The sequence below is a fragment of the Equus caballus genome, chromosome 8 (genome assembly GCF_041296265.1).
Source record: "Equus caballus isolate H_3958 breed thoroughbred chromosome 8, TB-T2T, whole genome shotgun sequence".
NCBI classification, from domain to species: Eukaryota; Metazoa; Chordata; class Mammalia; order Perissodactyla; family Equidae; genus Equus; species Equus caballus.
In genome coordinates this window covers 26,962,094-26,981,182 of record NC_091691.1, presented here as the reverse complement: position 1 = coordinate 26,981,182, position 19,089 = coordinate 26,962,094, and the positions used below count along the sequence as shown (strand labels likewise).

Sequence of the window (19,089 nt, the reverse complement as noted above, 5' to 3'; positions counted from 1 at the left end):
TTCCAAACTCCGGCGGAGACAGAAAACACCTGACTATTTTGCCTTTCCCACTCGCTAGGTTTTGGAGACAGCTGCACCGGTGCCAGCAGGGAGCCAGGCTCCCTGGTACCCAGGCAATGGCTCTGGGCATCACCACGTTCCACGCGTTCCAGGCGGCCCTGCCCGCCCAGGGCTGCCTGGCCACCTTGGGGTCAAGGCGCTGGGGCAGCCCGCGTTTGCAGGAGGCGAGCATCCAGCTGCGCCTTGACCAAGGAAAGGCCACTTGGGGAGGGGGCACCCTCGGGGGGGAAAGTAAAAGCAGCAGGGTGCCGCGGGGAGTGGGGAGAGGCTGCGCAAGTCAGACAGCTCCGACCGAGACGACCTCAAGGTGGGGGCCCCGCAGGTGTCCCGGGAAGGCACGGCCGTGCGTCCGTGAGCGTCAGGAGACCGGGCGAAGGGGTCCACCGATGCCCTGCCACAGCAAAACCCCGCGGGAACCAGGACCTGGAGGGAGGCTGCCCAAGGCGGGGCGGGGAGGGGGCTAGATTCCTGGAGGCGCGCCCCCACCCGCCTCGCGAGGCTGAGCGCATCCCTTCTGTTGCCCCCGTGCGCCTTGAGGATCCCTCAGGGGAGCTGGGGGTTTGGAGAGGCCGCCGGGTGGGCTCTCGCGCTGGGCAAAGGGGTACGTGGTGGGGACCCCTTGGGTTCCCGGGGTCTTCCCAGATCTGTCCAAGTCCAGGAGATGCCAGCTGCCGGGGACTTGAGAAGGAGGTGGCTGCCCCGTGCGGGAGCCAACTTTGAGCGCGGCGGCGGGGGTCGGGGATGGGGTCTGGGGACGCGTTACCTGGGCACCGGAGCGCCGTCAGCGCCAGCAGTAGCCCGAGCGGCGGCGCCCGGCCCGGGGGCGGCATGGTCCTCGGCGCGCGGTGGGCGCGGCGCGGGGCTGCTCCTGTCGCGCGCCCGGCCCGGCCCGCGGCTCCCGGGAGCAGCCCCCGGCGGCTACGCTCGGGCGCCGGGCATGGCTCGTTCCCAGGGCGCCGCTCCTCCCCAGACGCAGGCGGCCGGCGCTGGCGGCGCTTCCTCGGCTGCGCCTCTGCGCGCTCTCCCGGGCTCAGCCGTGCGCGGAGGGCGGCCGGGGCCGCGGGGGCTCAGCGCCCCGCGCCCTCGCCGGCGGCCCGGCACTTGGCCCGAGTTGCGCGGCCCCCGCCGCCGCCGCGGCTCCTGCGCCCCAGCGCCCGTCCCATCCCGGTCGCGCCGCCGCCGCCGCCGCCTCTGCCTGCGCCAGCTGCCGGCCGCCCCTCGAGCCAGCGAGAGAGTGAGCGAGCGCGCGAGCGCCGGGGAGGGGGAGGGAGGCGGCGGCGGGAGGGAGGGGCCGGAGAGGCCGGGGGAGGGGCCCGCCGCCGGGAGACCGGGCACCAGCGGCCGCCCAGGATAGGCGGCGGGACGTGCCACTCCCCGGCGTCCCCGCGGGAGGGCGCCCGGCCGCAGAGGCCTGGGGACACCCGCGGGGGTGGCCAGGGGCGTTGGCGAGGACAGGGCCGCCGGAGGGGTGACCTGCCGTGCAAAGTGCAGACAGATCGGGGCGAATTCGGGGCGTAGTGGTGGGAGTTCCCAAGGTCGCAGGCTGAGGGAAACGGGAGGGTCCTCGGAAAGGGGCCGCGACATCTCCAGGGGAGGTGTCTGCAGGAGACAGAGACTGCGAGGCTGAGGGCAGACAAGAGGCCCCGGGATAAACCTGGTACAGCCTGGGAGTGCCAGTGGGGGAGGGGAGGGCAGGGGTGGCCTGCGGGAGTCGGGGGCTACCTGGGGAGTTTGCACAGGGCGCTAGGACCAGGGGCGGGGGTGCCCTGGCTGGGCGCCGTCAGGGGTCCTGAAAGAGATCGAAGGTGTCTTAGGGATGTCCACCCAGGTGACAGGCAGGGATCCTCGGCGAGAGGACGCGCCTTCCCATTTCTCGCAGGCCCTAAGAGCGCTCGCAGGCGGAGGGGCGAGGGCCAGAGCGGGCCAGGGGTCCTCTCGCGGCCAGAGACACGAGTTCCCAGCGCCGGGTCGGTCAGCCCTCGCACGGGGGTGTGGCGAAGGCAGGGATGGGGACTAGGTGGTCGGGTTCCTCCAGCCAGGGCGCAGGGCCTCAGCGGGGGTCACGGACTTATTATCCAGAAGTCCTAGATCCCCCTGGACGCCACACCCCCCAACCCGGGCAAGACAACGGGAGCAGGGCAAAATGGATGAATCATGCTGGGCGCCCGCGGGGGCACCGCCAGTCCTCAGATGCCTTGAAAGTCGCCCCACCCAGCTGAAAGAGCGGGGGAGGAGGGGGAGGTGGCATCAGGGTTTGGAGTCCTTGTTCTGCCCCATCATACCAGCTACTGGCTCCAGTGTCTCGGTTTTCCATGAAAAGTGGGTCAAACTCTTTGGAACCTGTCAATAAGGCAGCGTGGGGTGATGCAAAGACAGATTTGGGGAAGACTTCAGAGTCAGAGTCTTGGCCCAGAATCCCAGCTCTGCCACTCTCTAGCTGTGGGACCTGGGCAGAGTCTCTAACCTCTGGAGCCTCAGTTTACCCATCTGAGAAATGGAAGCCATGGGCATCCACCTGGTGTCCCAGATAACGGATATAGAGCCCCTGACCTATGAAGTAAGAGCTCATTTAAGGGAATCCGCTGTCGGCATTATCATTCTCATCATTACGGTCATTATTATTATGTATCTGATTTCCCCCTGTGGACCCAGAACTCCCATCAGAAGAACAGCCCTCCACCCCTCCCAGCTGGCGAGGGGGGCTGGCGGGGGACAGGGCACCTGCTTCATTAGTACAGACAAGCTCATTAGCAGAGGCAGCCCTCAGCTCTTCTCAGATAAAAGAAGGAAGAAGGAGCCAGGGGCAGGTGGTGAGGCTCCAGCCCAGGTTAATTCTGAGACAGAAAGGGATTTTTCTGTTGCAATTAATAGGCTTCCTTCCCAAGGAGCCCCCGCCCCGGCCGAGCCCCATTTGGGCTCCCTGGCAAGGCCTGCCATACATGGAGAGCCGCACGACAGGTTGGACAATGGGTGGTCTCCCTGGGTCTGGGGCGGCCTTGGGAAGGTCCCTTCTGTCCCCTCTCTGTGCCTGTTTCCCCAGCTGGGAGGATGATCCCCAAGATGCTGTCAGGCTCTTCTTGGATCCTCCGGGCCCAGCTGCCACAGCCCACTCTTCCCTTCCATCAGTATTTGCTGAGTTGAGCACCTACTGTGTGCCAGGCCTGTGTGGGCTGGTGATGAGACAGAAAAGGAACGGAGTGTGGGAGCCTGTACCCCACCCCCCCGCCCCGGGAGAAATGCATCCACAGCTAGTCACCAAGGGATGTGACAGCAGGGGAGCAGGGAGGGGGAGTGACGTGGGGTGTTTATGCCGAGGTGCCCCACACGTTTGACGAGGCAGCAGGCCAGTGAGGGCTGGGGGTCTGTGACCAAAGATAAGAAGTCATTTTCTGGCAGGGGTGCATGGGGAGGGGTGAATCGCTGCAGTGACTCCCCAAGCTGAGAGTCATTCAGTATCAGGTGTGACGGCAGCCGGACTGCCTTCCTCATCAGACTCAGGACCACCCCCAGAGCCCCCTGCTTCTCCAAGGCAAAGCTGGGGCTGGGGGCCTAGGCACATCCGTCCACCCACCTTTGCGAGCAGCCCTCGCTCACCGCTGCTGCCACACTGCCTCCTGGCTGTCCCTCGGCCTCCTGGCTGGCCCTGGCCCACTGGCTGTCCCTGGCCGTCCCTTGGGCACACCACGTTCCCACCCCCACATCTTCCAGCAGCAGCTGTCTCTTGGCACACCCTTCCTGGGTCTTCCCATGGCTGGCTCCTTTTCCCTTCAGCTCTCAGCTCAAATGTCACCTCCTCAAGGAGGCCTTCCCAGAGCACACCATCTAAAGTAGACGCCCCCCACCCCACCCCCCAGCCCCTCTCCAGCGCTGTTCACTATCTTTGGAAGCATTGCTGTTACAGAGCTGGGCAGACCCAGCCGGTCCCGCCCTCTGGGACTGATCCATGCTGGCCGTGGTTGAACCAGAGGCTGAGGAGCAGGATGTGTTTTTGAGCGTGGCTTTTCCACACCCTGGCTGTGTGACTTTGGACAAGCCCCTAATCCTCTCTGAGCTCATATGTGAGCAGGGATGAGAATTCCAGCCCTGCCCCAGCCTGCTGCTAGTTGGGTGAGGATTTCTGCATATTAACCAGGCCCTGAGTCTGTATGTAATGGGGCTATTTCTGGCGTTATTCTCAGCAGGTACAAGGCCTTCCCGAGTGGGAAGAGGGGAGGGGCTGGCGGCAGTGACCCAGGAGACCCCAGGGCTGGGCAGAGCCGTCCTCTCACTCCCAGCCTATCCCCCCACCCAGCAAATCCAGACTCTCACTCCCAGCCTACTGGCCTCATAGTCTAGGGCGGGAGCATAAGAATGGCACAGCCCAACCTGTTCCTTTGTGTACAGATGGGGAAACTGAGGCCGGGAATGGTCCTGCAAGTGTGGGGAGGCAGATCCCACCAGGAGCCCGCCTCAGCCCCCCTCCCACGGCCCTCGGCTCCGCGCTGGGCTCCCCCAGGCCCCGCCGCCCCCGCCCCCCGGGAACTGCTCCCCGCCCGGGCCCTCTAGCGCCCGGCCCCCAACCCCCGGCTACAGCGCAGCCCACGCGCCGCCGGCCGCAAGCGTAGAGCGACAGTGCCATCTCGTGCCTGTCGCTGGCACTGCGGGCCCGGCCGGAGCAGCAGCAGGAAGACCGCGGACAGGGCGTGGGGCGAGGGGGTCCAGGCAGGACCATTTCCCCTCCTCCCCCAAGCCGCAGAGCCTTTAAAAGAGCCCTGTATCCTTTGCAGCGCCGACGTTTCCAGCACGCGGGCGGCGACCCCCGTCGGCACCCACCAGTCGAGACGTTCTTTGCAAGTCGGACTGCCTCCGTTTTCCAGTGCAAACGCTCCTGCTTAGCGGAAGCGGTCGGGGCCTCCTCGCCAGGGAAGAGCATCGACTCCCCTCGCGTTTGCACCACCCGGTGAAGGTGGGTGAGGCGAGCCTCTCGGAGGAGCGGCGGAGCCCCCTTACAGGGGAACCCAGGAGGGAGGCGGTCGCTGGCGCGCCTGGGTGTGGGGCCCAGGGACGGAGGGAAGGAGGTGCCTTCCTGGCAAGCATTCCGGGCCCCAGGACCTCAAGTCTCCCATCTCTCTCTCTCTCTGTTCCCTTTCCCTACTTTATTTTCCTGCAAAACAGTTGTTACTACGTGGCATCATACACACAGGGAGAGAAACCCTCCTGCTGGCCTCCTCCACCCGAGGTCAGCCCCTGGCTGCTTCCCAAATAGCTGGTGGGAAGAACAGTGTGGGTGGAGGGAGATGTCGCATCAATCAATAGCGGCTAAACCGGTGAGTGAATGGCAGGACAGCAGAGGAAGGGCTGAGCCTGGGGAGGCGGCCGAAGCCCCAGGAAGCCTGTGAAAACAGAGGACAGAAGGGGCTCGAGTCCACTTTCAGGTAGAGGCCAGGGGGATGGGCACACCCCAGGGAAGGATGGCTTCCTATGTGTTTACGCAGAAAGCACCCCAAATAACGCCCACCCCCCCACCCCCAGCTTCCCAGCACGGCCTGGGAGTGACCGGAGGATGCTGGATGCCCCAGGTGGGCAGGGCGTGAGTGCAGGCTCCGAGGGGGCACCGGGGAGCAAGTTTCCAGTGCCGGGCAGGACAAGACCAGCAGTGAGAAACAGGCGTCGCAGCGCGCACGAGCCAGGCAGGCGCTGCTCTCAGTGCTTTCCCTGGCTTGTTTTCTTATGGTTGTAAAATACACGTAACATAAAATTTACCATTTTAACCATTTTAAAGTGTACAACTGAGTGGCATTTAGTACATTTACGATGCTGTGCAACCAACATCGATATCCAGTTCCGGAACTTTCTCATCACCGCAGAAACCCTGTAGCCTGCTACTCCCCATTCTCCCTCCCCCCCAGCCGCTGGCAGCCACCAAACTCTGTTCTGTCTCCATGGCTGCGCCTCTTCTGGACGATTCCGGTACGTGGGAGCACCACGTCGAGCTGGGTCACCCCAGTTCTTCACAGTGGACACTTCTCAGTAAGGCGGGAGGTCTCCGTTAAGCATCTGAGCAGCAGACTCAGGAAAGCGCAAAGCGGAGCATCGTTGATGAATTTTCTAACGCCCCCTTCAGCGTGGCCCAGCGGCATCGTGGCCGCGCCCTGGAGGAGGAAACGAGGCCATCACAGCTCAGCTGCGGCGATGGGCACGCCTCAACTGCTGGCCTGTCGAATGTGATCATCCTGGTCTTACTGTCTGTTAGGACCTTCCAGGGTGACAGCCCATTTAACCAGCGCAGTAAAACTGGGGGTGGGGGGCATTATCACCCCCGTTTTACAGAGAAGGAAACTGACAGCCAGGAGTTCAATCAGTTTTCTCCAAGTCTTTAAAAATGGCAGAGTTGGGGTTTGAACCAAGACCAAGCCGTCCCCAAAGCCCTCTCTGAGCCACCCCGGGGATCTTCCCTCCTCTCTTCAGAAGGCTGTTCCTGATGTCAGGGCGGAGAGCTGCCTGCCGGACAGATGAGCCCTGTCCCTCGGTCACAGCCACCTGGCGAGCTGCTCTCAGACGAGCCACCTCGCTGGCAGGCTCATACCGTCGTTAACTGCTGGACACCTTGAACTTGACCAGGGAAAGCAACCTGAGCCATTTGGACTGATATGGAACCGCACACCCAGAAACCGACCGGCTGGGAGAGCAGGGACCCGCTGAAAGCACTCAGGACCCCACCGTGAACGCGTGTGCGTTAGAGATGCCGAGGGGCTGGGCTCGCGGCAGCCACCAGGCAGCGCCAGCACCTGGTCTGGGGCACAGGATGCCACAGACTTTATTACATCTTATTAAATGTTAAAGTCCCCTGGGGAAGGCGACCTCGGAACCACAGCATCTGAAGTTCATTGCGATCATCTCCTTGACATTTACAAATTCATAATGTATAATGAACTAACCTGAAGTGGAACTCTTTAATTAATTGCATGAAACAGAGAGTGTATATTAAAAATGAATAAATAAGACAAACAAGGTTGAGTTTGCAGACCTCGAGTAAACTGGCTGTGGAAGGAGCCTTCGCACACGTGGCTCGGACTTGAGGGCTGGCCGGGGCCTGAGTCCCGGAGAGCCCCACGCATCCACTCCTCAGGGGCGGGTCCCGGACGGCGTGTGAGCTCCCTCCACGACCATGGACACTGTTTGTAGGACACCTTCGTGATGTCTGCTGCCGGTTTCAGAAACAGGAGTCTCTGAGTTGGAGATGCCGTGTTGCCTGAGTCCCCAAGAGACACTGGGGCATCTGGGGCACTCGAGGACGCACCGTGCACAAGTGGCAGAGCCCAGATGTGAACTCAATCCATGTCTTCCCGCTCCTGCCCTCAGCTTCTGCTCTGTGATTTACACAACAAAACTCACCGTCCATCCCTAGATATGGATGCTCCGAGCATGGTGCCGGCCAGGGGCTGACCCTGAGGCCACGGCTGCTTGGCCACTGCCACCCCCAGGTTCCCCTCCGCCCCTGGGGCCTCCCGGTGCTGTGCCAGGAGCCCTCGCCCCTGTGCAAGCGAGGCCAAACTTGCAGGGCTTTCTGGAGAGCTCATGCAGCTCCAAGGAGAGGCTGTGAACAGCAAGAGTAGCCGCTCCAAGCCGTGCTGACAGCTCCTTGGGAACGAAGGCCCTGATTACATAACGAGGCTGCCTGGGGAAGGAAGACGGTGCCTGCTTAGGGTTTTGCAAAAGGAAAAAGAGAGACAGTTAAATCTGCCCTGCTCACGCCTCACGCGTTCCTTCTTCAGGCAGTTGTTATGGAGCCCGAGGCGGCACCGGGCCCTGCTGGAGGCACCAGGGATGTGAGAGAGTCGGACCAAATTCCCTGTTCCTGGGATGCTGACATGCTAGTGAGGGAGAAAGACCACAAACCAAATAAACAGGTAAAATATATAGCAGGTCAGGTAAAATTAAGAGCAAAGAAGAGAAGTAAAGAAAGTACTTTTAGAATGGAAGGGAAGGGAGGGAAGTCAGAAAAGGCCTCGCTGAAAAGGTGACACTTGAGGAAATACTTGCGAGAGTGAGGGAATGAGCCACACAGGTGGCAGGTGCTGAGCAGAGAACCATTTAGGCAGAGGGAACAGGAAGTGCAAAGGCCCTGGGGTTGGTCTTTGCCACTATTCAAAAGGAGACCCATAGGCTGGACTGGGGGCTATGCAGCCTCCATGGCCAGAAGAAGACAGCTCCCAGCAACCAGAAAACAAAAGCTGGAGCTGCCAACAAGCTGATGTGGCTGTGCTGCCGGGGGCGGGGGAATGGCTCCTGATGGGGAGCGAGAAGAGTTGATTCTTCCCTGCATTCTTCGGCAGGCGGAGCTCTGAGGTGGCTGTGATTCCCGCCCTGTGTGATCCCCGGGGCTGTGAATAGGATGGATTTTACCCCTGTGATTGGGTGTTGGGATTCAGTACAGCGGACATTGAGAAAGGGAGATCGTCTCCGGTGACTCTTGAAGAGACTGGGCTCTGCCCAAGGGCAGAGAGCTGAAGCGAGAGAGTCTGCACCGCGGGCACTGAAGCTCGAGGCCCCCCTGAGAAGGACACGGGGCCTGGAGGAGCTCCGAGCAGCCCCAGCCCGGGGTGAGCCAGGCACGGGGCCTCGGTCCTTCCACCCCGGGCACCAAACCGCCCACCACGCGAGCTTGGCGGAGGGCGCCGAGCGCAGGCGAGACACAGACCGGCTGACCCGGATTCCAGCTCGCGGGCTGGAGCCCAGGGAGCCGCCGCGCCTGCGCTCTGACCTACACAGCCGGGAGCTAATACGTGGTGTTGCCTTAAGTGGCTGCCTTTGGGGTAATTTATTACGCAGCAGTAGAAAACTCAGACACATTTGTTCAACATTTTTGAGTACCTACTATGTGCCGGTCCCTGTTAGGTTCTGCCCAATTGAGGGAAATCGACAGTGGGCAAGGAAACAAGCCAGGTAGTGTCAGAAGGAGGCAAGGCTGATCGCTGAAAGATGAGGCCCCAGGGGCCAGGACTGGGGGCTAAGTTTCGATGGCCCACTTCTTCCAGGCAGTGAGGCCCATGCTGGCAAACCAACTCCCAAGAGGCAGAACTTTAGCCAAATCTCCTCTCCATCCAAAGCCCTGTGTGATTTGTCCTGCCCCTCCCTCCCTGTGCCATAGCCACCTGGCCTTCCTTCCCTTCCTCAAACACACCAAGCTTGTTCCCACCTCAGGGCCTTTGCACCCGCTATTCCCTCTGCCTGGAAGATCTTTGCCCCAGATCATCACATGCCTGGCCTCGTCTTACCTTTCAAGTTTCTCCTGCAACATCACCTCCTCACAGACCTTTGCTGACCCCCCATCTAAAGAAGCCGTCCCCACCCGCGCATCTCTTTACACACCATGTTTTAGTCCCCTCACAGCGTGCCCCATCCTCATACATTATTTCACGTGCTTGTTTACTCATCACTCATCTCCTCCACTGGAATCTAAGTTCCAACGCTGCAGAAGCCACGCCGTGCCCTGCTGTTGCCCGGAGCCCCGGGCCGCTCTCCAGACGAGGAAGACGCTCAATAAACATCCGTTGATGGAATGACTGGAAAATTCCTCTGATCAGTCAGTGGTTGTTTTTGTTTCTTCCAAGAGGGAAAAAAAAAAAGCAATGAAAAAGGAATAATTCATAAAAAAATGAAAATCCAAGGCTATAGCGAGACAGCCATTTGCATAGTGACGAGCGTCTGATTTTTAATATAATTCCACCTCCAAAGTGGAATGCTCGCTCCTCAGATGTGGCCGGGCCCCGGGAGGCGCTCAGACGAACAGCAGCCGTCATCATGGGGCGGAGCCAAAGCCCCTCCACGGTGGTTTTGCCTCCATTCCACAAAAATTTTGGTTTTTGCTATTTAGAACTTGCCAGCTCTTCCAAGCACGGCTGGCTCTCTAACCCAACATTCATTCCCAACGCCTCTCTCCCCCACCTCCTCACTCGATAAGAGGGGGGAAAGCTAAATGCTCATCTTCTCAGACTCGCTTGCAGACCTACTTCTGTCCAGGGAGATGAAATGGAAGAGGTCTAGAGGTAGTCTGGGAATACTTTTCCCTACCAGAATAGGAACAGCGGTGCCTGACCAGGCCTTAGCCTTTCTTCCTGCTTTAAATGTAGCCAGGATGGCTGGAGCTGCAGCAGTCATCTTGGGACCATGAGGAAAAGGCAAAGAGAATCACAGAGATTTGAGGCCCTTACATTATTGAGCAACTTTATCATCGCTCAGAGATAACCATCTCTAGACTCCCTGGTACACGAGAAAAGGAAATCCTTATTAAGCCGCAAGAGTGAGGTTTCCTGTTACTTGCAAGCAAAAGTCATTTACCAATATGCCAGCTGCAGGGTTACAGACAGCTCCACATAAGTCAAGAAAGTTTCATCTTTTATCAAAGCAATTTCATATCTGTGACCTCTTTCATCATCACAACACCCCTGAGAGTTTGGATGAGCAGACTTTAGTTTCCTCAGTTGCCAGATGAAAGATCTGAGACTCAGAGAGATGAAGTGACTTGCGAAGCATCATTCAGCCTGCGGTGAAACTTGAGACACAGAACTAAAACCTGGACTTCTCAATTCCCAGTCCAACAAGTGGAAAGATGAGAACCCATAATATAAAATAGGATCCCTAAAAATAAAACCTGCATTGTAAACCTCTGTTTTACAACTTTAGGCCAACAGAAAACTGTCATAACCCATTTATAAACCCAGGACCCAAGTGGTCCAGTCCCAGACAGGATTGTGGTCAGAGTAACACTGCCCATCAGTCACAAAGGAATTCCAAAATAACCAAGGTCCTTGTTTACGTTTAGTTTTACCATAAAGGAGATAGGAGGGCCATCGAAATATTTCTTCAAATTCTCCTTTCCTCCCTGATTCGCATCCCACACACTCCATACTTTGTCTCGTTACCCCAAACTCTCCTGAAATCTTCTCTCCAGGCTCCCGTGTCTTCTCCCTGGCCAGTTGTCACTGTAGCATCTCTCAGCCTCTTTACCACGTGTTGGGATGCTGCAGCCGGACCCTCGAACAGTTCTTCTTTGCCAGCTGGTGGAAGGTTAGGCTTTGTCGAGAAAGGGCAATGGGTGGACGGCACAGTGTCAGGGGGCAGACTCCCCCCTTCTAGGGTGCAATGCTCCCTTTTCATCCAGAGCGAAGCCCACCCAGAGCCCAGCAGCACCCACAGGCCCTGCTCCCCTGGCCCGGCAGCCACGTCCACCACAGCCCAGGACGCACCCTCAGGCCACACTTGCACTTCCCACGCAGCAGCCACGTCTGCACGGGCTCCAGCCTCACCCTCAGGCCACCCTCTCCCCACCCAGCGGGCAGCTCTAGCCTGGCTCTCGGACCACGCTCTCCCCGGTGAGTGGGCAGTTCCTAGAAGGCAGCGAAGGGGCTCACACCCTCCTGCAGTGGCGGATCGTAGAGATGGACCAGCTGCAGCCTTTGCCCACGGATGAGTTTCTTCCCTCCGGCAGAGGACATGCTCCGTGCCCTTTTCAAAGGGTCTGAGTCTGAGCCGGGGGAGGAGGGAGGAGCTCATCTAACCCTGAGGTCCCCTCGTTGGCCCCCTCCCCTCAGCTGCTCTTCTGCACCTGCTGCTTCTGGACCCCTCAGTCTTCCTGTGCCCCTGCAGAAAGTTCACCACCTCTGACCCGTCAATGAGTCTCCGTGCAAATTACTGATGCGGGTCTGTCTCCCCACTGGACCGTGACTGATGCAGAACTAGCGATGGGAGGGGTTCCAGGACACGGGCCCTGAAAGCCGGGACTTTGAGCTTATTCTGGCCACGTCCTTGGGCCTGAGTGCAGTGCTGAGATTTGGGCAACGTGAACTAGGAGGCCAGTGACCCTGGCATGCAGGGACGTCACAATTAGTCAGACAGGTCATCACCTGTGTCGATTACAACAAGGTGACAACTGAGGCTCCTGCCTTGGGAGCTCAGGTGGCTGCTGTACTTGACCTTCGTGGCTGTGATGATGGCCTCAGGGCTGTGGTGTGGGGTGGACACCTCTGTGGGTGCCGGAGCACTTACAGGAAGAAGTTGGGGGGCCGGCATGGTGGTGCAGTGGTTAAGTGCACACATTCTGCTTTGGCAGCCCAGGGTTTGCCAGTTCGGATCCCGGGTATGGACATGGCACCGCTCATCAAGCCATGCTGTGATAGGCATCCCACATATAAAGTAGAGGAAGATGGGCACGGATGTTAGCTCAGGGCCAGTCTTCCTCAGCAAGAAAAAAAAAAAGAGGAGGATTGGCAGATGTTAGCTCAGGGCTGAGCTTCCTCAAAAAAAAGGAAGGAGTTGGAAATCCCAGTTCCCTTAACTCACGTCAAACCGCAGAAGCAGAGAGCTTCTGAGGCAGCTTTAACGAAGTCCTGCTTACTGTCGCCATAGGGCTAATGCTGCTGACAGTCAAAGGCACAGCATAACGTGCGGGCTGTAGAACTGCGACGACAGTTGAATTCACAGCCTCGCCAAGCTTCTCGTGTGGATGGCGGGACACAGGATGGGGATGCTAAAACTTGCCACGGGGACATCTGGTGGGATTCAGATGAAACAGAGACTGGCAAGTCCCCAAGTCAGTCTGGGCCTCTCTTGCTCAGAGCAAGTTGCTTGCTCTCCTGTGTCTAAGGAGACCAGCTGTCCTGTTCCTGACAAACGTGTGATAAACTCAGTTGGGGCAGGTGCCTCAAGAGGAGATGCCCACTGTCCTTCAGACCCACCATGACTACTCCCTGCTGGCCCATAACTGGGATCTCACAATGCTCTGTGCTCAGGTGCACACGATGGTCCAGGATGAAATCACTTACACAGCAAAAGGACCGCAAGCTTTTGTCAATTTATGTCGACGGAAACCTGAGGAGCGCGTGAGGGTGTCAGACCAGGGCGGGCGGCACGTAATCTGGATCTGGCTGAGCTCACCGGTCTCGGTGCACTAACCAGAGATTGGGGATAGAGTGTGCTGGCTCCTGTAACCGGAGGTGGCTCTGAAAGCTGACTTGGCTGGTCGGCTGGAAGACTCAATGGTGGCCGACATTTAGTGAGGCAAGATGCCAGGGCTGCCCGGGCATGACATGGAGGACGGGATCCACAGCTTAGGGGCACTGGGAAGTGAGAGAGGATTTAGCCTGATGACCTGCACACCCACCCGCCAGCTCTAACCCCAGAGAAGCCCGAAAGACACTTCCTGTATAAGGTGTTGAGAAACATGACTGAGGGGGGCCCACTGTTGAGATGGGCTCCCTGACTTTAATGAGCAGGACCCCAGAGCCACAAGCCAGCAGCAGCACGTAACCGCCAGAGGCAGAGCAAGCCCACCTCCAGCAAGGGCAGCAGGACACACCAGCGGTCAGAACGCCTTGGTCTGCAGGGTCTCTGGCAGAGGCTCATTGTCCCAGTGCCCTGGGGATGAACTAGATGGCAGGCCTGCTGGCGTGTTCCTCAGGAACTCATCTCAAACCGAAGGAAGGGCGGCAATGGGCTCATGCCCACGGAACTAACTGCAAAGAAAAGGAAAAACTCAGAGGCACAGAGAGGGGCCGAAGCAGGAAACCAGTAGCTCCAGAGAGAGGGGCAGAGAAAGCAGCTGCTGTGACTGCCCAGTTCCCAGGAGGCCAAATTCGTGTCCTGCATTGGGCCACGAGAGGCCCCTATGTCCACGTGTGGCTGGAGAGCATTGTGTCCTCATTTTGCCCTTCCTCCACCTCGCGAATGATTATTATCTCGGCGGGGGATGCGACTCCATGAAAGCAGATGCAAAACCCTTTAAGTTTCATCTTTTTGTCATCCAAAAACCCAAGCTGTTTTGTTCTGGGATCATAAACCAGAATGTCCACAGAAACCAAGCTAAGCAGCATAAATGAGTGAATCAGGGCAGGTGCAGGGCAATAAGGAGAGGTGTGGACTGTGGCAAACTGGGGAATGCATGCTCTGCTTAAAGACCTTCAGACTTCATCTTTAAGCAGCAATCCGGGGAACAGGTAGCTGGGTCCCCAGAGTGCCTGAGATTCCAAGAAGCCATAGGGGAATCGGGGCTCAAAATAAAAATAAATCTGAAGAAAAGGAAAGGGAATGACTGTGGTAGACACCTGTCATGTGAATCCCCCTGTCACGTTTGGGGAATTCCCCACTCTAGGAGTCTTTGTAAGAAACAGCAGCTACCTCACACAATAAATGCCCAGTGATCACTTTAAAAGAATGGCAAGAGCTAAATCTTAGAATGCTTACTCAGTTACTGCTTCGACAGGCTTCACATACATTCTGTCGTTTAATTCACACAACCTTCTGAGGGTAGGCACGGTTGTTATCCCTATTTTGCAGATGAGCAAGCTGAGGCATGCCCGTTGCCCAAGGTCACACAGCTCCTAAGTGGCAGGACCTGGACCGGAACCCACGTATCCTGGCTCTGGAGTCCGTGTGCTGAACGCCTTCCCTCCTCTGCAGGTAGGGCATGAGGGTGTGACAGAGCTCGGCCAACTGCACTCGGAATCGGGAGCTACCAGCCCGAAGAAGCAGGGACAGAAGCCCGTCTGGTGGCAGAGCTGTGTCCAGCGTCCAGGGGCATCAGGGCCCAGCAGCAGTGGCAGCAATGGCCTCCCTAGTTCCGTGGCATGCTTCTCTCTCTGTCTGGACGTCCTCATTCTACCCATTTGGGAGAATGGGTAGAAACTTTTTCAGCTTCTCAACAACTCTGTGAGCTCCCCCGGCATCATTTCACTAAATTCCTTTTCAGCTTGAAGCACCTGGACTCCGGCTCTGTTGCCCACATCCCAGCATCCTGCCTGACACGGTTGACTGACACACACCAGCGGCTGTGCACTGCCCTCTGCGGTCACTGCCTTCACAACGAGCTCCCCGTGACTTGAGCTCTCTGAGGGGGATTCCGGCCTTTGCAACTGACCGGTCCTGGCTGCAGACAACCCAGGCTTTCCAAACCCTGAGGCCGTACCAGGAGGGCACTGTGGCTGCAGGTGGACCCTGGTTCTGGAACAATCACCGCTGTCCTGGGGACGGCGGCCAGGCCTGCTGTCACAGTGTGGTTCAGTCTTGATCTATCCAGATGAGGTTTTTATCACATTTCCTCATTATTAAGAATTAGCTCTGTGTCATTAGCACACCACGCTATGAACTCAAATCTGTCCCACCATCTGGAGGGACGCTCCAAGCTCACGGCACGGAGCCCAGACGGACGCTGTTAGGAGAGCTGTGAGCAGAGACCCGCTGAGGCGGGGAGAGCCAGAGAGGGAAACAGAGAGACAGAGACAGACAGAGAAAGAGAGCGAGGCAGAGACAGAGTGGGATCCACTGGCCACATGGCCATTTAGTAGATGTGGACACTGAGTCCCACAAGAGGTGACGGGCCCAGCAGGCTGCAGGCTGGACCTTCCAAATTCACAGCCTTCCAGGGCAGATCCCCCGTTTGTGCCTCACCAGCAGCAACCCCCACCCCCTTCGGTGAAGACCACCCAGATTGCCTTTGGGGAACTATAATGCTCTCATTTGCATGGCCCCGCCCACATGTGGCCACATGACCCAAGCCTGGCCAATCAGAATCGCAGGGCTCGGGGATAAGCACATAATCCACTTTCAGCCAGTGGGAGTCCGGTCCGGGAGTTTTGCTGGAACTCCCCAGAAAGTCATGTTCTTTGCCCCTGGGAGGACCGAGAGCTTAGAAAATGACCCTGGCACGGGAGACAGTGTTGCGATGTAGATGTAGTTCTGCGACAAATTTTAGAAAGTTGCCTTCATATTCCTGCCTCTAAAATATACTCAGATATTAACCATGAAGTGGCCAAAATGCAATGTCATTTTTTTCTCATTGATGGTTTCCTATTGGATAAAGTGGGTAATTACGTTTTTCAAAATACACTATGCATTTTTCTCTGAGACTCAATAACCAATAGAAAGTAGTGGTCAGGAGCAAGGACCCTGGAGCCAGCAGCCCACCTGGGTTTGAGCCCAGCCCCAGCACTTCCCAGCTGCGGGACCTTGGGCAGCTGGCCCAGACTTCGTGCCTCGATTTCTTCATCTATAAAACAGGGGAAATGCTGGCGCTCACCTCAGGGACCCGACAGGAAGATTAGGTGAGCTATTGCATTGTGATGTGATGGAACGTAATGTACCATCGTGTAATGAGTGTTACGTATCACCACCATCATCATCTAAAACATTTTCACTGCTGTCCTGAAACGTTTCTCTTCTTCTGAACCTGACCTTTGTACAAAGAAAAGGCGGCCCCCCCACGCCCCCCCCCGGCCCCCCCCCCTCCCGCCACGGCTTGGAAGGAGCCAGTGAGAAGACCAGCGGCCACCCATCACCTTCAGTTTGCCTTCTTCCGAGGGAAAAACCCACAAGCCAAGACAACATTCTGTAACCCAGCTTGAGTGTCTCACTACAATTACATGATGCTCATTGCTGGCTTTGTGTTCCATTTGGCAACTTGTTAAAGTAATTGAACAAAATATAACTAATGAACAATGATAATGAAGTTCATAATTAGGTCCTTGAAACACTTGATGTGGAAAATATTTCAAATGCTTTTAAATCACTGTACTCAGGTGAGGTGAGGCAGATTCGGAAATGGGAGGAAGTGATGAATGGTTTCTGTGGTTCAGAATGAACCAAGTCCCCCAGAGCAGCATCCAGGTGACAGCACCGGCCTCCTGGAGGTGAGATGCTAAGTTGAACGAGAGAGTAGCGGTGAGGGCCTAACCCCAGGCGAGGCACATAGTAGGTATACAAGTAGTTCCTGTGGGGCCTTGCCCAGGGGACTGACACACAGTAGGTCCTTAACAAGTGTAGCTGAAAAGAGAGAATTGAATCTGCTTCTTCCTGAGGACGTCCTCCGCCTCAACTCAAGACCAGTGACGACCGGAGGGGGCAGGAGCCACAGTTCACAAGTGCAGATGAGCAAGACCGTCACGGTCTCCGTGGGCTGGCGACCCCACAGCTGTTCCCCCCATCACTGTAGAAAATCCACTTCCTCAAGAGGAACTTTAAAGAGTCATGTGCCGCATCACGACGTGTCGGTCAATGACAGACCACACATACGACAGTAGTCCCATGAGATTAGAGCCTAGGTGTGCAGTAGGCTGTGCCATCTACGTGTGTGTAAGTGCACTCTGTGATGGTCGCACAACGACAAAATCGCCAACGACGCATTTCTCAGAACGTGACCCCGTCTGTAAGCGATGCGTGACTATAGTGGGGAACCCTAGCAGAGTCCACGTCACCCAAGTGATTGAAGTCAACGGTGCCAGGAATGAGACCAGACAACAGCGTGTGGCCCCAGATACAACGCATCAGGAAGCATTCAGCACGGCCTCCGTGTGGTCCTGCCGAAAGTTCACACCAAACCTAACCCTAGGGACCATCGGGCAACCCAACCAAGGGGCAGGCCGCGGAGCCACGGGCCCGTCCTCCTCAAAACACCTGCGTCGTGGAAGGCGAACAAGGACTTCTGATCAACGGAGACTCAGGAGACACGACAACCAGGCGGTGCAAGGTCTGGGGTTGTGTTCTGCTATGAAGGACGTTACTGGGACAACTGGCGAAAGCTGAAAAAGGTCGGGAGGCTGGATGATAGCAACATTTCCGTGCTAACTTCCTGATTTAGGTACCTGAGCTGTGGCTGCGTTTCTTGGAAATGCACAATGAAGTACTTAGGGATAAAGGAACAGTGTGTCTGCAACTGACAAACAATTCAGAGGAAATATACATATGTGTGTATGCTCGTGTGTGTGTAAGGAGAGAGAGAAAGACAAAAATATAGCAAATGTTAACTCTGGGAAATCTGAGTGAAGAATATCGGGTTGTTTTTGTGCTATTCTTGCAACTTTTATTTTAGTCTGAAATTATATAGAAACAAAAAAACAAGGAATAAAAAGAATCCAGATACCTGGTTCCCAGCCTCCTTTGTAGCTAAGGATGGCCATGAGAAACAGCTCCAGTCAATGATTGGAGGAAAGGCTGCTGGCATCTTTCTGGGGAAAGCACTTCCCCTGGAAAATAAGAGAGGGCCACCAAGACACCTCACCCTGCACTGGCTGCCCCACACCCCCACATCCTGCCATGGACACGGACGTGTGAGGATGTGATGGCAAAGCTGCAGCAGCCTTCTTGTGACCATGAGGAGAAGGCCAAGAAACTCACAAAGATGCCCAGAGGCCTGATATTGTTCTGCACTTATGAGCTTTCATGAGGTCATTAAATGCCCACACTCATTAAACACCTACTGTTTTTGGTATTCTGTTGTTTGCAGTCAAAGCATTTCCAGCTCCCGGAGCGCTTCCCCACTGCCCAGGCCTTACCTCAGGAAACCGGGCCCTTCCACTCTTAGATCCAATAAGGGATCTGGGGACTCTGCTTCGGAGGCTCAGCTCAGGGAGCCCTCGCTCATATGCATCAACGTCTTCTCCCTCGTGGCTTCTCCTCCAGTCCAGAGACGCTCCTTCTAGTCTGCTGGGGGAGGGGCAGAGAAACCCTGCTCTTCGTTATGTTTTTTTCCCTATTTTCTGTCTGTGCTGCATGTTCTTTTGGTTTTAGATTTCTAAAAAGTAAAAGCTGGGGCCGGCCCCGTGGCCAAGTGGTTACGTTTGTGCGCTCAGCTTTGGCTGCCCAGGGTTGGCCAGTTTGGATCCTGGGCGTGGACCTGCACACCACTATCAAGCCACGCTATCGTGGCATCCCACATAGAGGAACTAGAGTGACTTACAACTGGAATATACAACTATGTCCTGGGGCTTTGGGGAGGGAAAAAATAGAGGAAGATTGGCAACAGAGGTTAGCTCAGGGCCAATCTTCCTCACCAAAAAAAAAAAGAAAGAAAGAAAGAAAGGAAAAACTATGAAATAACTCTCTCTCCTTCTCCCTCCCCATCTCTCTCTCGCTCCCTCTCTCTCTTCCCTGCCGTCATAAATCTTCCCTGATGCACGGTACACAGGGCATCCCAGCCGCCTGATCGGGGGGGAAAGGTCAAGGAGAGATTGTGAAATAAGTGAAGGAAAAAAATCACTTAATCTGACAAATATTATCCCT

The 19,089-nt window shown here is 56.8% G+C and overlaps 1 protein-coding gene and 1 long non-coding RNA gene across 3 annotated transcripts in view; one reads left to right on the top strand and one right to left on the bottom strand.

Moving 5' to 3' along the window:
- The window catches only part of TMEM132B (transmembrane protein 132B), a 354,765-nt gene extending 353,638 nt beyond the window's left edge, over window positions 1-1,127 (bottom strand). The window contains exon 1 of the mRNA XM_023647326.2: window positions 824-1,127. Within this exon, the coding sequence (XP_023503094.2) occupies window positions 824-890 (67 nt within the window). The 5' untranslated portion in view covers window positions 891-1,127. The remainder of the gene's footprint in view (window positions 1-823) is intronic.
- Window positions 429-18,298, top strand: LOC138925353 (uncharacterized). 2 transcript variants are annotated; one of them, XR_011441384.1, is made up of 4 exons: window positions 429-661; window positions 4,827-5,005; window positions 5,215-7,949; window positions 8,376-9,616. It is a non-coding gene; the product is annotated as an uncharacterized lncRNA (long non-coding RNA). The 2 variants fall into 2 exon arrangements; XR_011441383.1 differs by lacking the exons at window positions 429-661; window positions 5,215-7,949; window positions 8,376-9,616 and adding an exon at window positions 14,374-18,298 and having other exon boundaries at window positions 4,694-5,005.
- Window positions 18,299-19,089: the final 791 nt, after the last annotated feature.